General features: G+C 33.3%; 3 protein-coding genes across 3 annotated transcripts; 2 read left to right on the forward strand and 1 right to left on the reverse strand.

Moving 5' to 3' along the window:
• The first annotated feature begins 1,626 nt into the window (after positions 1 to 1,626).
• On the forward strand, positions 1,627 to 7,194 carry LOC129885449 (NADH dehydrogenase [ubiquinone] iron-sulfur protein 8, mitochondrial-like). Its single transcript, XM_055959729.1, has 8 exons — positions 1,627 to 1,736; positions 3,427 to 3,526; positions 4,166 to 4,219; positions 4,318 to 4,409; positions 4,573 to 4,686; positions 6,419 to 6,486; positions 6,563 to 6,674; positions 6,760 to 7,194. Exons 1-8 carry the CDS (start codon positions 1,683 to 1,685, stop codon positions 6,853 to 6,855), a joined length of 690 nt encoding a protein of 229 aa, XP_055815704.1. The 5' UTR covers positions 1,627 to 1,682; the 3' UTR covers positions 6,856 to 7,194.
• A 5,140-nt stretch (positions 7,195 to 12,334) lies between these two features.
• LOC129884487 (uncharacterized protein At1g01500-like) lies at positions 12,335 to 15,642 on the forward strand. The gene is made up of 3 exons (XM_055958781.1): positions 12,335 to 12,426; positions 13,054 to 13,856; positions 14,999 to 15,642. The coding sequence occupies exons 2-3, from the start codon at positions 13,149 to 13,151 to the stop codon at positions 15,218 to 15,220; spliced, it is 930 nt and encodes a 309-aa protein (XP_055814756.1). The 5' UTR covers positions 12,335 to 12,426; positions 13,054 to 13,148; the 3' UTR covers positions 15,221 to 15,642.
• An 830-nt stretch (positions 15,643 to 16,472) lies between these two features.
• Positions 16,473 to 21,631, reverse strand: LOC129885450 (BTB/POZ domain-containing protein At3g05675-like). The gene is made up of 2 exons (XM_055959730.1): positions 20,258 to 21,631; positions 16,473 to 17,014 (listed from the first exon to the last, which is right to left on the reverse strand). The coding sequence occupies exons 1-2, from the start codon at positions 21,506 to 21,508 to the stop codon at positions 16,742 to 16,744; spliced, it is 1,524 nt and encodes a 507-aa protein (XP_055815705.1). The 5' UTR covers positions 21,509 to 21,631; the 3' UTR covers positions 16,473 to 16,741.
• Positions 21,632 to 27,527: the final 5,896 nt, after the last annotated feature.

Here is a 27,527-nt window from a genome sequence, read left to right on the forward strand (position 1 = left end):
TATATAAATGATAGATTTTTTTAGTTATGTTATTAAGACATATAAAAAATATATAAATAACTTACACTGTTACATTGACAAAGTAATTAAAAATGAAAATAAAAAAATTATAAATACATTTCAAACAAAAAAGAATATTGGTGAAAACAGATTCTTACATACGCAAAACAAAAAATGAATCATAGAATTAATATTTTATTTTATAATTATTTTTTTGACAAGCATAATAAAAATGAAACTCTTGATCATTATAATTTTTTTGATTGAGAATAATTATATTAATTGTGCTTCATAACAAAAAAAAAGTAGGATAATAAAAGACCAAATGAGTAGTATTTTCAATATAGCTAAGTTATTAATACAAACCAAAGTTTAAAAAAATTCTAGCAAAAATAGCTAAGTTTCTAATATAAATCATTATAAGGAAAAAATCTAGCAAAAGTAATTCCTAATTATGTTTCAAAAAAAGTATTTCTTCTACCATATTTCTTTGCAAGTAGATCTGACACCATATTCTGCTCCCTAGCTATGTCAAACTCTTCATCATATGCTACGAATTGAACAATTTTTTTAACATAATTATGAGTAAATAAAATATTATACCAATTAAAAAATAATCATATCAAAAGAAAGAAATCTAAAATATACAATATATCTACAAATTATTTTTTCAACTGTACTAATAATAAACAATAATCATTTATTCAAATCTAACAAATATTGTAATCAAACTACAATATATGATATGTTAGTGTCAAGCGCAAACTAATTATTAGAGAAAACAATCACTATCATACTTGTTTGGAAGATGATAATACATAAATTAATAAAATATCAAGAAAGCAAGAAAGTACATAAAGATAAAAGGAAAGATTTGAAAAAGAAATATTTCTTACCTTCATGTACATCTTTTTTGTTATATGTGAGTTAAATCACGAACCAATATATTGAATAAGAGAAAAAATAATCTTGAATGTGAATTTCGATGAAACTAAATATGAATTTATATAGGCAAAATAGAGAAAATGAAAAGAAATACTTGAAAATAATTTTTTTTTTTTTACCTTCATATCTTTTTTGTTACATGTTACTTCATTCACAAATCAATATGACGAAGAGGAAAAATGAGAATCTTGAATGTGAATGTTCATAAAACTAAACATGAATTTATATAGGCAAATAAAGGAATACGATAAGATACCATAAACTTATAAATTAAAGTTTGGAGGTTATGGTCATAAAAATTATGGGGGTTATAATATTATTAAAAATAAAATTAAAGAGGTTTTAAATCATGGGTAATTACTTCTTGTTAAATAATAAAATATAAATTCTTAAAATATTATCATTTTATGATTAGAAAAAAAAAGAGAAAAAAGAAAAATGAATTTATTAAGAGTAGAAATTAAAGACATGTGAGTTATGAATAATTACTTCTTATAAATTGACATGTGAAGAGTCTTTGTTCTAAATATTCCTCCATTAATAAAATATTTATTTATAATAAATTAAGTAATTTACTTTTATAAGATAATAATTAATTTAAATAAGAAAAAAAAACCAAAAATAAGAAAAATAAATAAATACAAACGGAGGCATCCACGTTACCATATAATATAGCTGTAAGCGGAGCATTTCAGTTATTGCCAATCGTCTTGTGCTTCTCTCGATTCTCGACTCCAATGGCCGCTATATTAGCTCGCAAGTCTCTATCTGCTCTTCGTTCTCGTCAGCTTGTAAGTTTCTCTATCTCTTTCTTTTGCTCATTTATTTTTTACACATCCAGTTATTTCAGACTCAATTTCTCATCAAAATGCTCTCATGAACCCTAACTTTACTGTTATCAATTGAACCTTTTGGACTCTCAATTTCATCGGTATCAACTTTCCTAGGCATCAGGTTTGCACTTAGGATATCCTCTCTTATGGAAACGACCTCATGTTTAATAATCAGTGCATGTTTTTGATTATTTGTCGTGAAAGAGTGGTGGATTTGGGTGTTGCGAATGGGATGGGGCAACTCTCTCATTTTGGATAAGAATATGAGCCGTCTTTACTCTTTAGGGCAGGTAGGATAAAGTCTGTTTTCCCCCCACTGTACTCCCCTTCTCGTCCTGCTTTTTTTTTATTACAAGGGAAACCACAGCCACTACCCTTTGTGTGTGCGAACCCCTGCTCCTATGCAATAGTTCACAAATCACACAGAAAAGGTAACCCGTACTAGGCAAGCCCGGTAACACAGAAAGCAAAATCCTTGCTTTTTCTTGTCCTTCTCTTGCCCGATTCAAATCGCAAGAGGATTTGGAATATTCCTAGTACGATGTTAGCTTAAATACTTCTAGGAACTTAGGGGGATAGATACAAATAGGTTAAAGAGAAAGAAATCTGTAGAAATTGCTGTTTATAGACGCAACGAAGATGCTGAGTGGTGGATTACCATTCAGGCTTTCCCTAGTCAACGAATCAACATTATGGCTGCCAGTGTCAGAGTCAAGATTTTCATTAAGGGGTTTAAAATATGAAGAAGTAAACACACAAAAAAGTCGAATGGGGTTTTAACATCTACTATATATAAATAAAAATAATTAACCACGTATAAATAGTGTAATTTTTCGCCAAAGGGGTTCGGACGAACCTCTAGGTCCTTACTAATTCTCCCTTATGGCTGCCAGTACTTTTACTCTCTTATACTATGTGTAGTTGGTTTTGACAAGTGACGGATAGCTTGGTGGTAAGGACCTCCATTTTCTATAATAAGGTTGAGGATTCAGAGTTACATTACAAGGCAAAGTGTAACAAACCCAATTTCTCACTATATTAATAAGAACTGAAGCAAAATTACAGCTGTATAATTGTAATTGAAATGCTCAAACTACCAAATTATGATGAAAATATTGAAATTATACGTAAATAAAGGACAGAGATAAGAATGGGGATGCGAAACTCAGACTTAAAATGGAGATGAGAAAATCAAACTCTTTAGTTAACAATATGCATTATTTTCCCGGAATGTGCTATTTATTAATGTGGATCCCACACATAACCCCTTAATATGGTATTGGGCTGCTTTGAGCCTTTGCTATTACTGGTATCGGCCCGTTCATAACACAAAGTGGGAAAGATGCACTGTTGGAATATCGTGTGAGATGGGGGAGGGGTTTGGTGTGGGTTTACCATTTTAAAAACCTCTCCTTCATTTTTAACTCTTCAACCGTAAGATGCTACATACAATACATTCCGTCTGTTGAGAAACTTTATCTGGAGATGTGAGAGTCTTCAGTTACTTTACTATGTTAGGTTCTTGGTCAATGTAGTTGCTTGTATGTGTACGTAAATATGGTTACATATGTGTATGTATTTGGGCATTTCCATATTTTATGGCGTAATAGAATCGTTTGACACCTTTTTCTTTCTGTGGGAACTGCAGGTTTTGGCAGGACAAGCATGGCAAGGGACTAATACTCCTAATGGAACTCTGCTTGGTTCTCGATCATTTGCTACCAAGCATTCGTTTTCAACCGACAAAGGTTTGCGTTGTGCTCTCCAGTCCCCCTTCCCAAATCCACCACCCCTTACGTGAGTCTCTTAGCTTGTGAAGAGCATGTATGTGGATAACATAGCTGTAGATAAAAGGTTGTAGTTCACTGAATGAGCTTTTGAGCTTTAGTGGGGATATAAATTTTACACTGTGGTATGTAGTACTTTCCTTTTCTACTGGGTTGTTCACTTAGATGAGCACAATTCAAGGGAGGAGTAGAAAATATGGGTTGCTTAGAATTTGTTGGGCACCTTGAGTGAGGAAATCAGTTGCACGTGTGCATAGGATTCTATTTAATGGGGGATTGCCCATTTTCTCTATTGCACATTATCATTCTAGATTGGCACTGCACCCTGAGTAGGTTGATATGTTTTCAATAAATGCTTGCTATACGACAACCAATTCTTGAGGGTGTTAATAGGAGGTTCTAAATGACTCAGAGCAATAATTTACTCCGATGGTGAAGTAGCAAGTACTATTCCACTCAAAGTTCAGATAGAAAGTAGTTAGTACTAATCAACTGAAAGTCATTGCTTTGTTATCTGCTGCCTGGGTCTTTTTGGTGCCTTATTGTGGGATTTCTCAGATAACTTACTTCCATGCTCCATTGCTTTTTCTTTCATCTCAGATGATGAAGAAAGAGAGCAGCTTGCAAAGGAGCTATCAAAAGATTGGAATTCAGGTGAATCCTTTTAAAGAATTCCGACTCTGTGTGGCATTTAGATTCCCCTAATTCCGCCTTTGGCATTTCCTGTTTCTGATTTTTTTGATTAAATGCAGTCTTTGAGCGAAGCATAAATACACTCTTTTTGACTGAAATGGTTCGAGGTCTGATGCTGACGCTCAAGTACTTCTTTGAAAAGAAAGTGACGGTAAGTCTCTCATGCTTCTACTAGCTTTTTTACCTTTAAAAGTATTATGTTCGATTGCCAAGTGGCCAGTCCTTCACCTCATCTAAGGTGGTAGCATTCGATGTGCTAACCTTTCAGCCTTTACCTTTTTTGAGTAGCAAATCAAATAACCTGTATATTGCAGATTAACTATCCATTTGAAAAGGGGCCTTTAAGCCCTCGTTTTCGTGGAGAACATGCCCTTCGACGTTATGCCACAGGAGAGGAAAGATGCATTGCATGTAAACTTTGTGAAGCTGTAAGTGCTGACCTACTATGATTGTACTGCGATTTCTGTTTGCACACTACTGATTCATACCTGTGTCCATCATTGTTCTCTGTTGGTTGCCTTCATGAAATTCACTGTTGGTTACCATCATGAAATTTGAGATTTGGGTTCTTATGATGTCAGTGTTGGTCTTCTACTGTTCCATTGAGGTGTGTGACTACTTGGGTTCTGGGGTAGCTACAACTACTTTCATTCTTTCATGGATGGACACAGTCGAAGTTTCTTCTAAATTTAAAAACGGAAAAATAGTAGTGAAAATATGTCCTTTTGATAATAATTGTAAGATCATAGAACCTGCTCGACCGAACTCCCTCTTTTCTAGATCAAGGGTCCTGATCTTGGGTGGTATGATGATTAGGCTCGAGTTGAGAATATATACGTAATGGGGAAATCTGTATGATAACTTATTCATTATGGAAGCACAATAATGTTTTGAACTGTGTGAATCATCTCACAGACAACTTGAAGTTGTTAGAGAAAAGACACTTATATGCAATCATGTCTCTAAAATATCTTCCTTCAAATTGGAGGTGGATTTGCTTTCCTGTCAAGCATATGAACTTTTTAAAAATCAAGTGTGATCATAAGATTCTTAACTCTTTGCATGCTCTATTACTATATCAAATTGTCTGAAGGATATAGTCGAAATTATGTCTTTAACAATAAAAGCTACTTCTTGAAGCGTGAGATGAAGTTATCATGTGACCAGTGACCAATATAAGAATGACGATTTATATATAATGATGAACATTTTCTTGAAATGGAGAATGAACATTGAAACTTCCTAGTTGGCCATTAGGGGTAGGTATTTTTTGGTGTAAGCTGAAAATACCAGTTCCAATTTCCTTTTTTTTTTTTGGTAATGAATTTGGTCATTGAACTTCAGTTTGAGTTTAAAAAAATGAAAAGGCTGAATTGGAATTAGTGTTAAATTAATAAAATATATGGTTCAATATTATGTATGAACTAGATAATACTATGGTATATATTATATTTAATGATGATACATGGATAAAGAAAGATACTTTAATGAGTTTGCACAATTGATATACAACAACATACCAGTGTATTCCACAGACCTCACTCTGGGGAGGGTAGAGTGCATGCAGATCTTACCTCTACCTTAGAGGTGAGGTAGATAGGTTGTTTCCAGTAGACTCTCGGCTCAAGACAAAATATTATAATTTAGGGTGAAACAATGTAAAAAATATGAAGTTCATACGAAAAATCTCAACAACAACAAACCCACTGTAATCCCACAAGTGAGGTCTTGGGAGGGTGGAGTACACAGACCCTATCTTTTTGTAGGTAAAGAGGCTGATTCCGATAAACGAATAATCTCATAATTATAAAACAAGAAACTGAATTGAACACTGAAAAGTTGAAACAAGCAGTTTCTATTTTGGTCTAGTGGTCAGTTTGTCTATTTGAAAACCAAAATCAAGTGAACTTAAACTGGTAAAACTGTTGTGCCACCACTGATCGGCACTGTTTTTGAGTAGTTCAACCTAAAAAGAAGCTTTTCTTAGGGAGCACTATATATATATATATATATATATATATATATATATCTTAGGGACTATATACTGCTATAGTTCCCAAATGTAATTTAAGACTTGTGTGGATAATATTGCTAGCATTCTACATGTTGAAGTATATGATTGCCTATGTTACTGATTAAATGAAATGGGCTTTTTAACAGATTTGCCCTGCTCAAGCTATCACAATCGAGGCGGAAGAGCGAGAAGATGGCAGTCGTCGAACAACCAGGTACACTTTTATCAGTTTGCTGATGTCCCATTAGATACTTGGACATCCACGCTCATGTCTATATCAACGATTACAGGTATGATATTGATATGACGAAGTGCATCTACTGCGGATTCTGCCAAGAAGCCTGCCCTGTTGATGCCATTGTCGAGGGACCCAACTTTGAGTTTGCAACTGAAACTCATGAGGTCTGTTATAATAAGAGTATTTTAGTGAAATAAATGAACTAAAACTGTTGCATGCCCTGACTAATATATAAATTGTACTCATCAGGAACTCCTTTACGACAAGGAGAAGCTTCTTGAGAATGGAGATCGATGGGAAACTGAGATTGCAGAGAATCTGAGATCTGAAAGTCTCTATCGCTGAGTTCTTTTGTCGAATATAAGCGGAAATTTCTTATAAAGTATCCACAAAATAAAGAGACTTGGTGAATGCTCTTATTTGTACTTTCCCTTGTTTTTTGATTGTTGAGATGGCTCTATTTCGTACAAATCTGTGAATGAAATAGAACAGAATCTGGAACTAGATTTCTGTTATGGCAAGCTGACATATCTGTAAAGTAAACGTCTCAAGTGCCTATGTCTCTGCAATTACTCCTTTCGTATGAATGGGGTCTTCATGGGAAAGTTACATGATACTACGACTTACCTAATTTTGATCTGGATGATCCATTTCCAGTTCTAAAAGAGATTGAAGTTTTGTTCATTTTCTAGTGCTCTCTCCTTACAAATGCCATCAGCGCCTCTTTCGTGTTAGACTTACTATGGCTTTTTGTTTGGGGGTTGGATGGGAATTAGGGTGCAAAAATGGGTTCTAAAATCTATGAATAGAATTATGTCCTGTCCACCCTAAAGGGTGTGCCTTTTTGACGAAAAGCTTTGGGGTTTGAATAGCATATCAATACTCATGTCATGAGTACTGAGAATCTTCCTTCACAAAATAGCATACTGATCATCTGAATTCCTTTTCAAATCTTGAACAATGTTTAGATGGTTGGTCCCAAGAGATGGGCTTCTACGTGCTGCAGGCCCAACCCTACTCAGAGAACAGAAAGTTAAGAACAATAATTCAAATGATAGGACAAAATTGTCTATTGGGAAAAGGAAAAAACCTTACTGTATTAATTTTGTGCTTCTTACTATTAACACTAGTTTTGTGACGATTTTTTCGTATCACAAGTTGGTCGCTACAAACCTCATACTCTCGAGTTCACTAAATTGTGTGAGACGGAAAAGTTTTCACGCAACCAGTGTCGATGTTAAGAAGTACCTAATGTTTTCGTTTCATATGGGCATGTAAGTATGTACTCTGCATGTGAATCACATTTGTCTAAACATGTTATTCATGTAATAATTGAAAGAAAGTTAAAAAAGAAGAGCTGCATGCACCGTCCTTTTGTTTTCAGAAGAAAAGATGATAGAAGCAAAATGTGTTTTTTGTTTTTTTAACGCGTTTTTGTTTCTTATAAATAGAGAGTCTTTCTGCCCTCATTTGATTCATTCCACAAAACTATAATCAGAGAGAGTAAGAATACAAAGAGAGTTATACACCAAGATAAATATTATAGTCTTGAGTGTCGTTTTTAGTAGTTTTTTCTTCTATAAGAGAGGAGTGTTTATTGTTGTTTTCTCCTTATATTTGAGAGCAGTGTACTCTCATATTATCATAGTAAAATCCTTCTACCCCGTGGTTTTTCCCCTCTATCTGTTTGAGGGGTTTCCACGTAACATTCTCGTGTCTAATTTATTTTTATTAATTTATTATTGTATCAAACTTTAGTTGTGGTGATTGTTTCCCCAACAATAATTTTCATAACTTATATGAGATTTAATAGGTAGATAGAAAATACGTTATTCATGTGACAATTTAAAAACTTGCATATACATAAATAAATTTTAAGAAAATCTATGTATTATTTTTATGCATCATAAAAGATGGAATAACTAATGCATGCATAACATAATACATATCTCACTCATAACTAATCTCTATATTATTAATACCTACGGAACGATTAATGAATAGTGTGGTTGCCGAAGATGTCTGTAATTTTCGAGAAAATGTACATGAGAATATATTTTTGGAAGACATTTACGCGAGGTAGTAAGATAAAAGGAGCACGTGATTATGGTATGAAGAAGATGACGTGTCGGACGTTGTTCACGTGTTATTTCATTCCCCAACTTCAATTCATTTTTAACCTCTGCAAATGCCCATTCCCATACTTTAGCAAAACTCGTGTCCCTCCCACGAATCTTAACGGCACTATACAATTTATGTTAAATATTGTGCGTTCTACATTCTCCCTTCATTTTTACTTGTTATATTTGGACTATACACATTTAATGTTATAAAAATTAATTTGGATAATAAGTAATTAATTTTAAGGATAATATATATATATAAAAATCTTGATAAATTAAAAATGATAAGTAAAAATAAAAGAAATAAGTAAAAGTGAACCGATGGAATATTCTATAACATCATTTTATTTGTTTGTCGTAATTGTAGTTGTCACTAATTTATTGCGTCCCTTTATTTTATGTGAATTTCCGCGGCATATATCGGTACAAAGGAAATAAATTCCAATCTTCTGCACCTTGCAAATGTTTTTTTTTTTTTGGGTCTTCACTTCTTCGCCACCTCGCCTTTCATACATTCATTTATTGCATTAAATGTTTACAGGTTTTTCATTCAATAGTGTTCCAGTCAAATATGGATTCAGGACGGACGAGAATTTTAGTAGTTCAGTTATGTGGTTATCTGAATTTTGACTTTATTAGTGATGGTTCAATTCTATACTTTGTAATCTCCTTTCTAATTTTCCATCGATCCTAACCCAATTTTATAAATAAATAAAAAGACTCAGGATTTAAATATATGTTTTTGGTCTTTTGAGTTTTTTACATTGAATTTATCGTATTGTTAAATTATGAGTTCAAATCTATTATTTGTCCAGAGTTTAGTAGATTTTTACATATATATTACTTGTATTATAAATATTGAGTATTGTAGAGTGCAATACTTTCGTTCAGTCCGTTTTCTTTCTCGTCGTTGATTTACCTTATTGCAGGTAGTGTGTGTTGCCTAATAAGAGAGAAAATAGAAGGAACAACATTAATCGGATGATTAGAAGTTTTGAATTCAAGCTTTGAGTATAAAAAAAAAAATTATATTAAAAGCATTGTCCCTAAAATAGGCCCTGCCACGTGCAATCTGAATATAGTCGTAATTCAATGCTAATATTGAATATCGACTGAAAAATTATAAAACAAATCTACAGCAAAGTATTATCACATTCTATGCCACTAAAAAATGTGATAGATCACTTACTAGGGTGGATTGATGTATATTCCGTGGTTTAATTCTCCTTTTTTACGATGTAAGGCCATCTTTAATTGTTCTAATAAATAGTAATCTGTATATCCTAATTTTAAAATTACAAATCTCATGGAGGTTTATCTATAATTTTTTTGTTAATACGATAATATTAACGAAATATATATTTTCTATATATAGTGGAGATGACGTGGGTGTTTTTTAGATGATGATTGCTTGATAAAACTGTACAGAAAATATAGAGGGAGGAGGTGTCTTTTGGTGCAGATGGATACTGCTTTTGCAGGATAAGATATTTTGCAACGACAGACACGATTTGGCTCCATTCTCCATCTTATTCCCAACCGTTCATTCCCACTTTTGCATATGTATGCATTTCCACTTTCTTTCCCTATTATACTCTTCTCGATATTCTTTTTTTTTATATATATATTTTAAAAATTATTTTAATTAGTCACATAAATATTTAAGAATTATTTTATATCATAAATTTTAAAAAAAATTATTTTTCTTCTTAAAAATCATATCAAGTCAAATAGTGTCAAATAAAATGAGATGGAAAAAGTGTATCATATATAGAACTGTTTTAATTTATTTGTGATATGAAATTTAAAAAAATAAAAAATTTAAATATTGTGACTTTAAATTAAAGACATTTGGAAGTTATTTAAAAAAATTATTTAATCTTGTAATTGTAAATATTTATCATGTATAAATTGAAATAAAGAGTTGAAAATAATAAAAAAAATTTGAAAGGAAAAAAAGAGTTAAAGACAAATAAATTAAAATAAAAAATATTTCATCCGTTTTATATTATTTGACATCATTTAACTTGATACGGTGTTTAAAAAATAAAATTATTTGAAATTTATAATCTAAAATAAACTAAAAAAGAAAGAGTATCGCAAGAAGAAGACAAAATTATATTTCTTAAATTGATATGAAAGAGTATGACATAAGAAGAGAGGCAGTATTATATTTTCCTAAATTGGTTGGCTTCGCTTGCGGTGGCCTGATGGCGGCAGGATCTTTTCAAGAAGATTCAAAGAAAAAAACGCCTAAAGAAAAAGATAACTGTAATTAGAAAGATCTGGATTTAAAACCCCTTTACTAAAGTGCTGACCTTTCGATTTATGGCAATGAAATTCAATATTTATTATATATATATAAAATTAAATTTTAATTTTATATATTTAATATAATTTTAGGAGGAAGAGTATTTGGAGCCTTCTACCTATATCTGCCTTTTGCTTATATAACACGCTGACAAAATGGGTTGGTCCAGCCTAATTCAATCCTAAATGAATTAGGACGGATTGATTCTTTTAATTAAAAGGCCTATAAAATAGTAAATTAATCTGGTATTAAGCAAGCTACGGGTTAGCCTTTCAATCAAAAGATGGACAATATTGATCTCTTAGAAAAACTATCAAATATTAATCAATACAACACCAATACGTTAAAAATTCACATATCCATGAATTTCACATACTTTAGTGGAATAGTTACAAAATAACAGAACATGCAAGATACAACAATCAACAATCATAAGATTCATTATAACAACATATATTACATGATCATTTTTCATAAACTAGACAACAAATGAGAAATTGGGCATAAACACAAAAGTAAAAGAGATCAAAGATTCATAATTATAATAACTTCAATTGCCTAATTGCTGAAGTTTTGGCAAAAATAAAAACACTACTTAAAATATATATAATAAATATTTTTAAAATTTATAACCCATGAACTGGCCTCTAAGGATCGCGGGTTAAGCCCATGAAGCTGGTCGATAAAATAAGACTGGGCTAAAAAGCCTCATTTTTAAATGGGCTGAAAATTTTTAGCACAACATCAATTAATTCAAAAATTGGGTTGAATCGATCTCACATGCCAAACCCGTTTTTACATCTCTATTATTTACAACTAGACTCTTTTTACATCGACCAATGTTATTCGTGTAGCAAATTTATATTGGGACAAAGAAGTTAAAGGGTTTTTCCTCTTTATTACTCTATATTTTCTCCATTTTAAAATACTTATTGAGATTTCATATTAAGAGTCAAACATGACTTCAATCAATATTTTTTTAAAAAAATTGTATATACTTCTTTCGTTTCATTACATTTTCCGTGAGTTAAAATGATATAAGGCGGCAAAACGTGAGAACAATTTTGGAACGGGGGAGCAGTATTTACCGCTGAAACTTAAAAATATGGATTCTTGAAGTAAATAAGGGTGTTAAATTTGATAATTTTCGTGTCCGATACAGTACAGGCAAAGAGGTGAGTTGTATGCTTTGCATGGAATACTGTTTGTTGGGTTTTGTTTCTGAATGATGAATGATGCTTCACACAAGTTTTGTGTTTTATGTTATTTTGTTTGTTTCTATACGTGACGTCTTCATGACTCTGTCGTTTAGTGCTCCTCCTCCTGCTGGCTCTTTTGTTGGAATTTGGTTTTGCTTTTTAAGTGCTCTTTTAGTTTCTTCTTCATAAATCACCCTCTTTGTGAAAGAAAAAAATAAATTGATTAAATTGGTTTTGGAATTGAAGGGGTTCACATTCACTCTCTCTCCTCTCTTGATCTCCGGTAAGTACATTCATCTTCTTGACTATTCAAAACTGTCTTTTCCTGGGGTTATAGTAATTCAAGATTTGAAATTACTGCTTACTGTCTTAGAGTTTCAGCTTTCTTATCTCTCCAATTTATCTTATCAGTTTGGCTTGCTGTCTAGATGGTTTTGGGGTTTCTTCTACTGTTCCATTGCTTTTTTGAAACTTTTTACCAATGATGAAATTTTGCATTATAAAGGCCCCACTTTTATGCTCCAAAGTTGTTTTTCCTCTTTGATGTGATTCACTTTTTTGTTCTTGGGTTATAGCCTTCTTTTTCTTGTGTGAATGCAGAAGAAAGATTTTAGTACTGTTTAGATTCTTTTACGAATCTCTTATAAGAAAATCTCAATAGTATAGTGGTTAGTGTTTGTAATCCCCTCTCCATTTCCCGTATTCCCAATATTATTTTATTTTTAAAAAAAGAACCTCTATAGTTATGAGCTTCTCTGATTGGAAGTTCACTTCTTTCATATTTATTGCTCAGGAATTTAATTAGTTGTTGGTACTTGTTTCTTATTCATTCCTTTTATGTTGGTGTTCCCTCAAATGTGTGGGACTTATAACAAATTAAAATCTGTCTTGTTGCTTTTTCTTTTTCCAGGTTCTCTTCACTGTTATGAGTCCTACTTTTGGGGTTCCTTACCAACTAAATCTTTATGGATTTTGGTGAGAAATAGCCTTGATTTTTGTGAAGGAATGGAGAACTCGTTCGAGAATGGGAATGGAGTGGCTGAGAATGGCCATAGCTTCATGAAGCACTCAACTTATCAGCCAGGATTTAAGTTATCTTTACAGTGGTTAGATTTGAGAGTGTTTTATGTTAGAATTAGCAAATGTGAGCTTGATGATTTGACCGCAGAGTACCTCACGGTGAACCATGTTCCGCTGAATCGCGATACACTATTGGAAGTAAATGGTGCACGGACTGGAATTTATTCTGATGGTGTATCCACTGTACTCAGAAGAGATAGGTACGATAAGAAATCCGAAGAGGTCACTTTCATTAGTACGGATAGTATAAGTATGACAGGAAGTGTGAAATTTGAGGTTTATGATAGGGATGTTGTTATGTTGTATGGTTCATTAGAACTATGTGATAGTAATGGGTTTATCGGTGAATCTGAAAATCATGGTCAATCTTGGAGCATCAATTGTGAAACAGATGTGCTTGCTGGCTCTAGCTCTAGCTTTCTCAAAGGAAACCAACACCTCGGTACGGATTTGGTTTCTCCTGTAATTGAAGTTTATGTGGCTGGTTGTTTCTCAGGGAAACCAATTATACTGACAAAGGCCCTAGAACTCAGACACCGGAAGAGGCAACAAAGGCAAGGAATGCTGGAATCTATACCAGAATATGAGGCAACCGAAAGCCAGTACCATGTTTCCTCTTCATATGCAATGCAGGTATACTACTAGTTGTTATAGTGGTTGGAATTCTAGCTTTGCTTGAGATAATTTACAACTTGATCGAATCGATGTTTAACCATATTAGTAAATTAGCAATTTTTCACCCTTCATGCCAAATAATTTTTGTTGTCTTTTTGGTTGAACAACTTTTCCATATTTGATGTAGCAGCTTTTAGCTCCTCTGTAACTGTATTTTCTTATCTTGTGCTGTCAGTACCCACTACCCAGGACCAGCCATAATGCTTGAGTACCATGAGCAAACTTATCCTGAAATCTTGGGAAACAAAGGATAGAGTCTGGCCCAGAATTATATATACACACTCATATATATGTATCTTACCTTTTCGTTTTGTGTGTTGATGTTTCTACTTCTTACCAGGATACCACATGGGTCAAAGTAAACAAAAAACTTTCGTTGTTATCTCACTTGTGTTAGCATTTAAGATAGTATACCGTAAAACAACATACCCATTATGATCCCTCAAGTGGGGTCTGGAAAGGGTGGGATGCATGAAAATGTTACCCCTACATTCGCCGGGGTAGAGAGGTTGTTTCTGAAAAGAAGATGGTATACCATATATGCTAGTATTTGAGATATTGCATCTCTTATCTACCCAAGTAATCAGGAACTTAGCACCCACCAGTACCAATTTTTTTCAGCACGAGGACTCCTTCCCCGATCACGGGCTAAATTCCTCATTTCAATTTATGAACATAGAAAGGGGAATCTAAAGCAGTAAGCACTAGATACAACTGACCAAACACTGCATATATACTTGAAAACTCAATGCACTTAATTTTTTGCACAATATAATTTACGGAACAAATCTCAATGAACTTCCTACTGAAGCAATCCCTCTATAGGAATAGATGAACTTGTTAGAATTTGCCATGCCTGGACAAGTTACTGAACTTTCTTTAGGTGTGGAAGCATTTTTCCCTCCATCTGATCTGCAATATGGGATATGTAATAGTTTGCATGTTAGTTTTTCCACAAGAAAAAAAGTTTATTCAATCCCGGTGTTCCTCCCACTTGTAATCTTTGTCTATTCCCTTCTCTCTTCTTAGTCTTGCTTTGTTGTTAGCCTCTGTGATTATGGAAGTCTGGCAAGTGGCACCTGATTTAATGACATTTGCAGGTTACAGATCATGCAAGACACAAACAGGAGCATGATGAATATAACCTTTACTCGAGGATGGAATATATAGAAGGTGAAGATGGGGAACTATCCTGGTTCAATTCTGGTGTAAGAGTTGGTGTTGGGATTGGCCTCAGTATTTGTGTTGGTATTGGTATAGGAGTCGGGCTTCTTGTTCGTACCTACCAAGGAACTTCCAACTTCAGAAGGCGTCTAATATGAATACCTGCTAACTTGATGATTTTGACTGATAACTTTCTCTGAAACTAAGCGCTGATGATGCAAGCTGATAGGATCCTCTTGTAAGCAGAGATGTTTATGCCCTTTTTCCATTTCTTCCTTAACTGGTCTTTTATAAATAACTCCCAGCAGTAACACCGGACATTGAATAAAACTTGAATCTTGTGTACTTGAGCTACAGTATAGGCATAGACCTTGTTGCTAACTATCGATACTCACTCGTTAGAACAGTCTTCCCTGAGTCATATTTCTCATAGGTCTTCTGTCAATTTTTCTTTTCGTCCGTAATTCTTAGGTCTTCTATTGGTATTGTAACATGGTCAATATATTTGTGAACGTTTCGTCTGTTCAAAGGTTTTAATCTAGACCATGTTCATGCGAATTGAATAGCAGATTACTGTTTACAGATTGCAATAAGTTAACTCCGTGTTTTTGGATTTCTCTTGTCGTAGACCTTATTTTTGCTTTCCAGGCTTCACAATATGGCTTATGGTACTTTTTAGTGGTGTCTAAATTCAGAGACTGGTCCCATCAAGGAATGGATTCAAACCCCTTGACCAAGAGAGCTGCAAAGCTTAAAAGGTTCCTCTCGGATCTTATATAGTTATTGGATTTTTCACTTTTCAATACAAATACAAGTTCTCGAGAACCCCCATGCAATCCCATAAATCTGCCCGTCTAATTTGAATGTCGTAAATCCTTATATAGAACTTACAGGTTCTCGAGAACCCCCATCCAATCCCCTAAATCTGCCCGTCTAATTTGAATGTCGTAAATCCTCATATAGAACTTACGTAGCTCCAATTGCAGTTGAATCCAAGTTTGCAAAAAATCTAAATAACATGCCCCGCGCTATATCAGATTACTTAAACTTATATATTCTAATTATTCGTATTGAATTTCAAAATTGGTACAATTACTTCTTCACTTGAGCAAAAAGGTGAAATAACTGCTCAAGCTTAACAAAAGTTTAATCTTCCAACTACTATCATAACTATAATAGGAACCTTTTGAATTCCGCAGAATTTCTTCAACCTAACTAGTTTTAAAAGCTCCTAATTAATTCCTAGAATATTAGCTATACATTACCACCCCAGTGCGTTACAAAATTTCCGGTGAAAAAGTTTCGAAAAAACATCCACCTGTGACAACGAAACAGGCCATAGAATGACATGCTGCCTTGCCAAATTTTGTTAGAACAAAGATCATAGAAGGGAGCCAATTTCTACCTCCCTGAGTGAAAAAGAGAAGAAGTGCTATTAGAAGACATAAAAGGGGCAGATTTCATACGCCACCGTCATATGTACATGCTGGTCATTCTCTTAATAACCGATTCTTACAGTCAAGGATACTGCGCAACACCAAGTAACCAACCTAAGAGTCGCGCAATCCACATTACTTCTGGTACAAAAGTGAGAGAACACGATTTATGTACAAACAGGAATGGAGATACTAGTATGGACATTAGACACTAAACTGTCCCCATGCTTATCCATTGAACCATCACATATCTGGTAGGGGGAATCTATTTGCTCGTCGGAACCAGGTGGTAAACGCACTGATTAAGTGAGGACAGTCTTCAACGTTTCTAGTTGAAAAGGTGAGACACTGTTGCAATAACTCCTGGGCATCAGACAAGGGAAGCGTCGATATAATCCTCAAAAACGTGTCTTCCAGCTCCATATATATTGTTTTGTGACTTGGCATCATGGGTGTTACATAGTCTTTGCACAAAATCAACACTGGAAGCCAATCTTTCACGATCTTCTTTCTAACCTGTTTAGGCATTAGAGAAATGAAGTAAAGCAGAAGCCATTGGGGAAAAATTGCATCACTGTTTATGATTTATCAGTTAAGCACAGCATTAACTTGCCAGGTGATAACACCAGAACAGACACAACAGCATCACTGTTTATGATTTATCAGTTAAGCACAGCATTAACTTGCCAGGTGATAACACCAGAACAGACACAACAGCAAAAATATAAGTGCAGCTGTTATTGCAGAATGTTCATGTTTCTGGTTTCGACTCAGTTTACCTTTAATACAGATCAGTCATTTCAACAATGTCAAATAAAACAAGGTACAAAAGAAGGAAAAATCTTCCCTTTGTACTTCTCTTTTGGGGCTGAATGTTCACTAGAAACATAAATGATGTGCTACATCCATTTAGACCTTTAAGCACAAACAAACAGAAGGTTCTACGCTGCCCATTTTTTTTAAGCGACATGTGAAACTTCCATTACTAGTGCTTGAACTTCTATAATGCGGGAGTAAGCAACAGTACAAGATATGACAAATTATCTAAAAGGAAAAATGCACCATGTAAGCACTATGATCCAGATTCAAGTATGCATCTCATTGGATACTCTAGTCAGACGATCTAATGCAAAATGAAATATGATAGCATGTCAAAGGGCTTTAGGACATTGTGCAACAGAAAATTTAGGTGGAAATGCTAGAAAGGGGGTATTCAAACCATTGCTCCCCAAGGTCTTAACATGCTAACATTTTCCAATGATATTCTACTTCCTACTTCCTTGTTCTTCTGAAGACACTTCTATCAAGAAGTTACCAGCAACTATATAAATAAAGAAACCAGTCTGGCAAAGAAAAATTAAGTTGTTCTGTAAGTGTAACGTAATTAAAAATTCCTGGGTATCAAGATTTGACATAAGTAGTACAGCAAGCATCTCCAATGTACAAGAAGTAAAGCCAAGGAGTAGACTGGCAAGACGTAGACAAGGAATCAGGGTTGAGCATTACTTGAGTGCGGTATTAGCTTTGGCTTTAAGGTATGCCTTTAAGAGGGGCACTTGTTTCACTATGAATCAATTTTACTTGTTTTTTGCGCTTGGGTTAGTGATTAGTAACAGGTAACTTTGTCTTTTAAGATCAGTAACTGATAAATGGGTAACATTTTCTATTTAAGCTCATCTGCTTCATCTATTTAATAAATAAAAAGCGAGACAAATTGAATACTCTAGATTGCATCAGATTATCTGGATAATGCTTGTTACCTCTCCTGCCCGATCCTATTCTCTCACGCCCACAATTCGTATTAAGGACTTACTTATGAATATTACTTAGTTACTCCTATAAATATTCAAAATTGGGAAGAGGGGAGTATTGACCAGTCAAGAACTCCCACGTAGAAGATGAAAGTTGCAGACATGAGGATGTTGAAATTAATGTATGAGTATACTAGAAGAGACAGGATTGGGAATGAAGATTTTTGGGACAAGATAGGAGTGGCCCCGATACAGGACAAGATGTGGGATCGAGACTGAGATGGTTCGAGTATGTGCAGATGAGATGCACGGATGCCCCACTGCGGAGGTGCGTGGGGTTGGCTATAGATGGTTTCAAAAGAGATAGAGGTAGGCCGAAGAAGTATTGGAGAGAGATGATCTTAAAAAGAAGGTTATGGAGGTCACATATTATGATAGGAGGTTAGTTAGTTAGTTGAGTGTTGTCTCGCTTATTCCTCTTAACTGTTAGTCATACTTTTAGTTGTATTACTCTTGTAGTTCCTTTTCCTTTGAGTGTGGTTACTATTTGTTAGGGATTCTTTTACACTTTGATTATCCTTTTAGCTTGTTATGACTTTTGTTTAGGATGATTTGTCAGGTCGTTGGTAGTATTTTGGCATGATTGTCTTCACTTATGTTATTTCTCCCTATTCTACTTCTTTGGACTTTTTTCCTTGAGTTGAGGGTCTATCGGAAACCGCCTCTCTACCTATAAGGTAGAGTGGTAAGGTCGTACATTCTACCCTCCCCAAACCTAACTTTGTGGGATTACACTGGGTTAGTTGTTGCGGTTGAGAAAAGGGAACAAAAGCTATCACAAAAATAATACGAAAAAAACCAGAACCACTAGGCTTATACAATCATCCTGCCACTTCTACTGACGCTACCGGAAAAAAACATGGTACAGCCTATGAATAAAACTAAACCTGTAGAGCATTCATGATAACAGTTATATGATACCATAACTTGCAGTTTCTTTGACGAAACATCACACCAAGTCCATGAAGATCTAAAACTTACTGAAATAGCTCGCGTTGTCAAAAAGAACAGCCATAAGGCTAACTAACACAAGAGATAACTCAGAACATGTAAAAGCCAATAACCATTTAGATAAAGATCCATGAGACATGAAGTGGAATACTGTAAAGGAATAGGAAAACCTCTAAGTGATGTCCCACTATTACTTGCTGTTAAAAGTTATAAGCTAAAAGAGCTGAAAGAAGGAGAAAGATAAGTGAAACAGTAGCACGAAAACTCACTGCTATTCACTCCTGGAAGAATCCTTTGCTAATGCAAGAATATGTCAACTACAAGATGCTCTAAGTCCTAAAGGTGTCTATGCATGTTAATAGTCCGTAATTTTGTAACTAGGGAACAAGAACGTTTCAAAATGCATAACTTCTAAAGCTCTCATAGCCCACATAATTAACAGGTGTATTTCCTAGACTCAATGTTATGCACAGCGGTGGACCCACCTTATGTCAAGGAGTGTCGACCGACATTGCTTCATTAAAATTTTTTAGTATTATATATATATATATTGAAAAAATCAGAATCTAAGTACAAATAACATTAATGACACTACTTGAACAAGCAAGCTTTCATGGCTTGTTGGTTTACTGTACGGATTGAGCAGCCATTCTCTTACGAATAGCCGAGTTCGATCCTCAGCAAGCCCAAATTTGACTTTTATTTTTGGGTCCTTTTTAGATAAATGTAAATGTTGTGGGGATTTGAACCTCCAACCTCCAAATTTTTATCCTAAACGGAATTGGAGACAATAATAAGTTGTAGTAATTTACTTGATTTATGTTTTATTAGTACGCTTTAAACAGTTTTTTATTAATATAATATTTATTATATTTTTTATATATTTATTTATTTTTAAATATCCACATTGCTTATAGAAAATCCTGAGTAAGCCACTGGTTATGCAATTATACATTCCAGAAAGAGTCATTTGTAGACCTGGGAAAATGAAACGGACCTGTCTAGTGGCCAAGATAGTGCCCGTGGCGACTGCATTAGAAAGCTTACAAGTGCATCGAAGCACAACTGCAGGAAGCCCTGGAACGATGTTCCTCCATGCATCATCACGGAGAGCCCTCAGCAAATCAGCAGTAAATGCAGTCTGATTGCTCCACTCTTGAACAGCTGTATCAGCCACTCTCAGTTCAATCATCCTCTCCACCAACCACAGCAAATGCCTCCCATTTGTCATTGCAGTATGCAAATTCAGCCTCTGAATTGCCTCAATCTCATTGTGATCACCTCTAAAGTCAGGACTTGAGTACTCCTCCAACGACTCCTTCACAATCTTCAAGCTACTTTGAAAGGCACGGTCCAACACTCTCTTCGCTGCCTCTTTGGACGAAAAGTCCCTCAACAGCATAGCAACAAATGCCTTAGCGAATGCCATGTTAGGATGGTTATGAAGTGCTGAAAATATCAATCCATGAAGCATTTGTTCGGACGAATCAATTTTGTCAATCGAAACCCTAGCGAGAAGCTCTTGAGATTCCTCCTTGCCTAGCAACGGAACTATACAGAGTATTTTCCTTTCTTCATCTTCAGTCCATGGTACGGCCTCAAGGAACCGAACACAAGCCTTAATGCAATCCTCAAATATTAGTTCCAAAGCCACCGGAAGTAAACACAACGCTACAGAAACATTGTCGATAGTTGTCGAGAAGTCACTGGTATATAGAAGCTGAAGAACAGCCAAATGGTGATCGATTGATCCAGGAGTAGCGGGAACGCCCAGATTGAGTCGGAACATCCTAGAAGAGTTCCCGGAATCGACGTCGTTTGATTCCTTTTGCCAGCGGTCGGATAAGAGAGCAGCGAAGTACTTAGAACGGCGGAGAACATCGGAGTGGAGATAGATCTGGACATCGGATTGGTCAGAATCGACGGCTGAAATGGATTCGGAGTCGTCGGTATCGAACAGCGGCAATTGATCGACAAAGAGACGAAGCACGACGTCAGCCGTGGCTGAATCGTTAAATCCGCCGCTAGCTGCAGCGGAGGACGACGGTGCAATAATGCTAAGAGAAGCTGTTCGGCGAATACCTGACATCTTCTGAGAGCGTTCCGTTAGGGTATTATCAGGACGAGAAGAGTCGATGATTCCGATGGTTGAGGAAATCCGACTATTGCTACCAGCACGTTGTCGTTTTTTGCCGGAGGTTACTCCGCCGGCACCACTACCGCCGCCGCTGCCACCGCCTACCGTCATGTGATTCTGCTAGATGTTCTTCGCGATGAAGGTCAAGTTTCAGATAAGGATGATTGGGATTTCTGATCGAAGTGTTCAGAACAGTGTGGTAAATTAATGTAATAAACTTTTGAATAAATTATTTGAGATCGCCGGATTTGGTTTATTGCTAGACAAGTGGATAAAATCGAATTGATGATCTGACGTCGTCCAGGGCCCATCTTCTGTTAAGCCCACTTTATTGTTGGATCACTGATTCTGAAATCTCCAATTGGGCCTAGCCAGCCCTTCGAACCGACTTAGGTGCAGAAATAATCGATTTTGCGATGGAATCCCTATTTAAGTCACAGCTTGTTGCGGTAAATGAACTAGTTGGAGTTGGACTGAAATTGAACAAGTTAAAATAAATTGAGTTAATATGGAAATTGGGTTAATTTTAATCACATGATTTCTTTGATTGATATAAGTTAAAATTGAGTTGAGTCATAACCAATCCTATTTTTTCAAATGGTCCACCATCTACGCCTTCCTTAGTACCACTTCTCCTCTACCATTATTGAAACTCGAGCCTTTGGATTCGACTCACAATTAGAGCTGTATTAATCAAATCGTCAAGTCAAATCGAGCCGACGAACAAAGTCAAACAGATAAAAAAATGACTTGTGGTTTGGTTTGGTTGGTTTGGCGTTGAAAAAAGTAAATCGATCATTATTAGTTTGATTTGGTATTAATAGAAAAAAAATCAAATCGAATCCAAACCAAACCAACATAATACATATATAATTTTATTTTTTTACACAAAAAAAATATTAATTATAATATATTTTGTAAGTATTTTTTAAATTAGTTTATAACTTTTAATGTTTACATATATTATTTTATATTTGGGCTTGTAATATGACTAAAATAATTGACATATGTTGTGTCTTTTCGTGCGTTTTTTGAAATATTTTTCCAAGACAATGTCTTGAAGATGACATTGTACATCTTATTTTTTTTTAATTCAAGTGTCTTTGAAATGCCATTAAACAATATAATCACATGATCAAGGGAACAACCTTCAATTGAGAACTTCAAGTGTAGCATTAAATCAAACGATCAAGGGAACAATCTCTTCAATTTGATCTATTTTTCAATTACGGTGTAATTGTAAAGAAATCAAAAAATTGAGAAAGATCGAAAAAATTGACTAAAGCCAAAATAGAAAAAACTGACATTAAATTGATTTGATTTGGTTGATTTGGTTTATAAGTTTAATAAACCGACATAATCGATTTGGTTATTTTTTAATAAAAAACCTTACCTACCTATATACACCCCTACTCACAATCTCAATGCAAGTACCAAAACTCGACTTTGACCCAAAACTCAAGATCCGATCCCGACTTAAGTTTGGAGATCCGACCTCGTCTCGAGACTTGAGATCAAACCTAAAACTCAATTTCAATCCTGATTCGATATTAGACCTCAATTCGAGACTCGAGATCTGATTTTAATCCAAAATATGAGACTTGAGTAAAAATTCGACCCCAATCCAGAATTCAAGGCTTAATCCCAACTTTTACCTGAAGCTGAAGATCTGAGCCTCGATCCTGATCCAAAATTTGACCTCGACATGGGACCAAAGTCCTAAGACTCGAACCTTGACCCATACAAAAAAAATCAAAGTAAATCTCAAATAGTAATTTCATATTAAAATAAATCTTTTAAATGTTTAGAATTTGGCTGATACTAGGCTAAATTGAAGCTCACTTTCAAATGGGCTTATGTTGTGTTGGGCTAAAATTAGCCCAATATAAAATTGTCTTACAATCCAATCCTTAAATATTTGGGCGGGTTGTGTGGGCCATCACTTCATGGGCCATATTTGAGATACCAGGCTGATAAATATTTGAAAATTCAACCAACTCAAAAGAAATCGCAAAAGTTTACAATTTAATATTACTTTTTTTTATTTCAAAATAAGTGTCATCTTAATAAGAAATCATGTCATTTTAAGAAATAAATTAATTCAATATATAGTTCACTATATTACCCCTATTTAATAAAATATTTGAACATTATTAAGAAGTGGAGTACAAGAATATATAATTGAAAAAACATATAAATTATTGTCTTAATTTTTTAAGACAACACTTATTTTAAAACGAATAGAGTACAATTTTGTGTGAAATTATTGCTTTACGGAAACAGTAGATTCGATAGAAGCTAAAAAGAAGAAGGAACAAAGGGGAAGTTTGATTGAGCTTTGGCCACATTAGCTATCTGTTAAAAGAAAACTTAATTATAGATTAGTGAGATCGTCTAAATAGATTGACATGAAATTTACATTATCTAATCTAATTGAATTATTCAGTGCCAAAAATCAAGGTATAACCCAGTGGTCATGGATAAATTAAAATATAAAAAGTTATATATGTGTTAGCAATGTAAACCCGAATACTATTACTTATAAAGATTAAGATACATCATTAATATAATAATCTAGCTATTTATGAAATTTCCTCAAATCCTTAATATACTTTTTCCTAACTTTCTTTCAAATAAGATAGTAATAACGTAAAATTCACAAATAATGTATTACTATATCCACTATAATTTTCCAAAAAAAAAGAGAAACTATCCAAACTTATAACACAAGGGAAATTAAACATACCTCTATCTCAAATATAACACAAAATTTGAAGAAAAAAATTTAATATTGAATAAAGTTTATGATATGATTCATGTGCTACTATTTTGATATATTGAAATGTGAGAGGATATTTTATACTCACACGCTGTGGACCTTCCGACAACATTTGAATTTGGTGAGTAATGGACACACTGTCCCAAAGGCTCCTATGTCTATTTTTTAAAATAAAATTACTAATTCAATATTCGTATTAAAATTTTATTAAATTTAAATATGTGAATTACATGACTCATTTTTTGAAGGCAGCGCTCTTAATTAAAAAAAAGTAACTAATTCATATCCTCAAAAAGCGCCAATGTATGAATACTCTCACGTAATCTGCCTCTTTCAAAATATGTCATTTATTAATGTACTCCAGGGGTCCGGCTCACCCGTTTCTTTTGCATTTTGTATCTCTTTGCTGTTAAATTACAGATATATCCTCTTCAAGTGTCTACATAGGCTCGTTTGATTATTGGTTGATAGTATATATTGCAATGATTAATCTTACTGTAAAATTCCACATAAGATGATAGTGCGATCGCATATTTAATGTATTGCTTGGTTGGGAATTATAAGTAATATCAATATATATTATTTTATGCAAATATAATGTAAAAAAAATAAGAATATGAGTATAAATGTGTAGATATATTAAACTATTTAAAGAAAATAATGAGCTTCTAAAATAAGTATTTTATGTCTGAAAAATTATTTTCATTATTAATCATTTCATAAAAAAATATTTCTTATCATTAATGCATAAATAATCTCTCTCTCTCTTTCTATATATATATATATACACGTTGGCTTTTCTGGATAACTAGTATGTAACCAAATGAGCCTCAGGGGTCGTTTGTTGTTGGTTAGAGTTATTAATTTATTAGTAATGCAAAGATTAATTATTTTATCTTTTCATGTATAAAATAATACACAAATTAATTCATAATTTATACATATTTTTGTTATGCTGAATTGTAAATTGAACCAAATACTATATTTAATATGTTAAATTTAATAGTACATTATCATCTAAAATTTTACCAAACACAATATTCATTATATTAATTTTAATATATGCATAATTCACTCCTAATCAGATACCAAACAACACCTTGGTGTAATGAGGTGAGTCGAACAAATTAACTTAATACTTACCAACCAAAATAATTGTCAATCCATTCAATCATATGAATAATATCTATCCTCGTATTATGTTCAACCAAAACAATGACCCAAACCTTTTAACCTACTTCTCAATTCTCATGCGTCCCAATTTCCTTTATTAAACCAAAAAAAAGCAATCCAATGATCCATATTTCCTTGACTATACAAAAAAGATACTAATAAAAGAAAGAAAAAATTATGGAGATAAGTAAACATATACTAGTTAATTAATTAATATAACTATATTTTAAATTAATTATGGCTCGCGACAAACATTAAGCTGTAATTACAGTTTGAGTTTTGTATAATTCTCGCGATTATACAGTTGAGTTCTGTGTAATCGCGTGATTTATACAAACGTTGTGCGCGAATCAAATTGTATAGCGAAATATACAAACACTACAAATTGTATAGCGAATTATACAAATATTGTGCATGAATTGTATAGTAAAATATACCAACGTTATACAGAAATTGCGAATTGTATAGCGAATTATACAAATGTATACAAATATTGCGTGAATTATACAAACGCTGTTATAACTATAGCTACAAATTATAATTAACAAACTATAGCTATGAAGCATAATTAAAATATTTTTAAATGATTGTATGCGAAAATTCCCCCCCAAAAAACAATTAGGTAATTACACTATTCTCTTAATTATTGTGTGATGTCTAAATTAAACATATTACTTGAACTGAATAGAATATCTTTTCAAATAATGTAAGATTAGAGAATTCCAGGTGGCGGAAAGAAAGAAAAAAAAAGGGAAAGAAACTGGTACTCTTGTACACTACTTAGTAATTAGTGTCTTTTTAATTCTTTCATTGACTTTTTGGTGTACGACAATGCATGGCTGAGCAATCCATCTTTTGTTTTGAAGTGAGTAGGTGATGATATAATTATATGTTACATATAAGGAAAAAAAAACATCAATTTGATCATAAAATTACTTCGGCTATTTCAATTTTAGTTTGATTTTTTCTTTATCACTTTTCACGTATCAAGATCAAGAAAAGTTAATTAGTTTTTGTACGTTATATCTTTAGCATTTATTATGTATTTTCCAAGTTATTTTCAAAGATCTAATAACAAACATTAATTAATAAGGACAATATAGAAAAATAGTCATGTCACTAGTTTTTTTTTATTTTTATTACTAGTGTATCAAATTTAAATGTGACTAGTGAAAGTGAACGGAAGGAGTATCTATTTTTGTTTGGGTGGATAATTTTTAACTTTAATAAAAAATTAGTGTTTGGTCATCAATATTTAAATTCATTGAATTTGTATTTTAAAATTAGACCTATATTTTTTAACTCATCTTTCATTTTTTAAATTGTATTTAAGTACATTCACGCGTGATCATTATTTTAATTATTTTTCATAAAAAATATAATCAGAACATAACTCTATCTTCAACTCTAACTCCATAAATTTTAAATAAAATAAAAAATAATTTGAAATTTATGGGCAAACGCCAGCTTAAAATCCGTAAAATAGAAAGTATAGAATGGTATATTAAATTGTTCTGGATTTATTTTCCTTATTAAAACATAGGACAAATCAATATTTTTTATTAACTAACATGCTAAATTGTGAAAGGGAAATTATGAATTTTCTTAATTGTTGACTTAATTCTCACATGGCATGTTAGCCAGGTAATTACTAATAGTCTTAACAAAGAATTTAATAATACATGCGTGCATCAACAGTGTCCTTTTACCTACTTCACCAAACTTATTTGGGGCATAAGATGTCTGTGAAGGTGAAAGTGAAAGGAGAATGAGTAATCAGAATTTTAATTCTTGTTTAAGCTATTTGTTTAATGATAATTTAAAATATAACACCAGAATTAGGTGGAGAGTTGACATGATATATCGCAGTTAATGTTATGATTGTGTTCTACGTGAAGCAGTCTCGGCTCTTTTTTAAGTTCTTTCTATCAACAATTTTGTGCTTTTAAAACTATGAAGAGAAAATCGAGTAAATATATATGACTTTTTTGAAATTTTGAAATAGTAATAAGCAAGTTAAAATATTTAAAATATTTAATTAAATTTCAATCAAGTAAAATTTTAATTGTGCCACTGAAATTGAGACGGAGAAATATATACTATAAATTTACATAATTTGGTATGTCGTGATTTTTTTCTTCTAAATACCACTATAAAAAATATATATATATATAGATC

This window comes from Solanum dulcamara, chromosome 4 (assembly GCF_947179165.1).
Source record: "Solanum dulcamara chromosome 4, daSolDulc1.2, whole genome shotgun sequence".
NCBI lineage: Eukaryota > Viridiplantae > Streptophyta > Magnoliopsida > Solanales > Solanaceae > Solanum > Solanum dulcamara.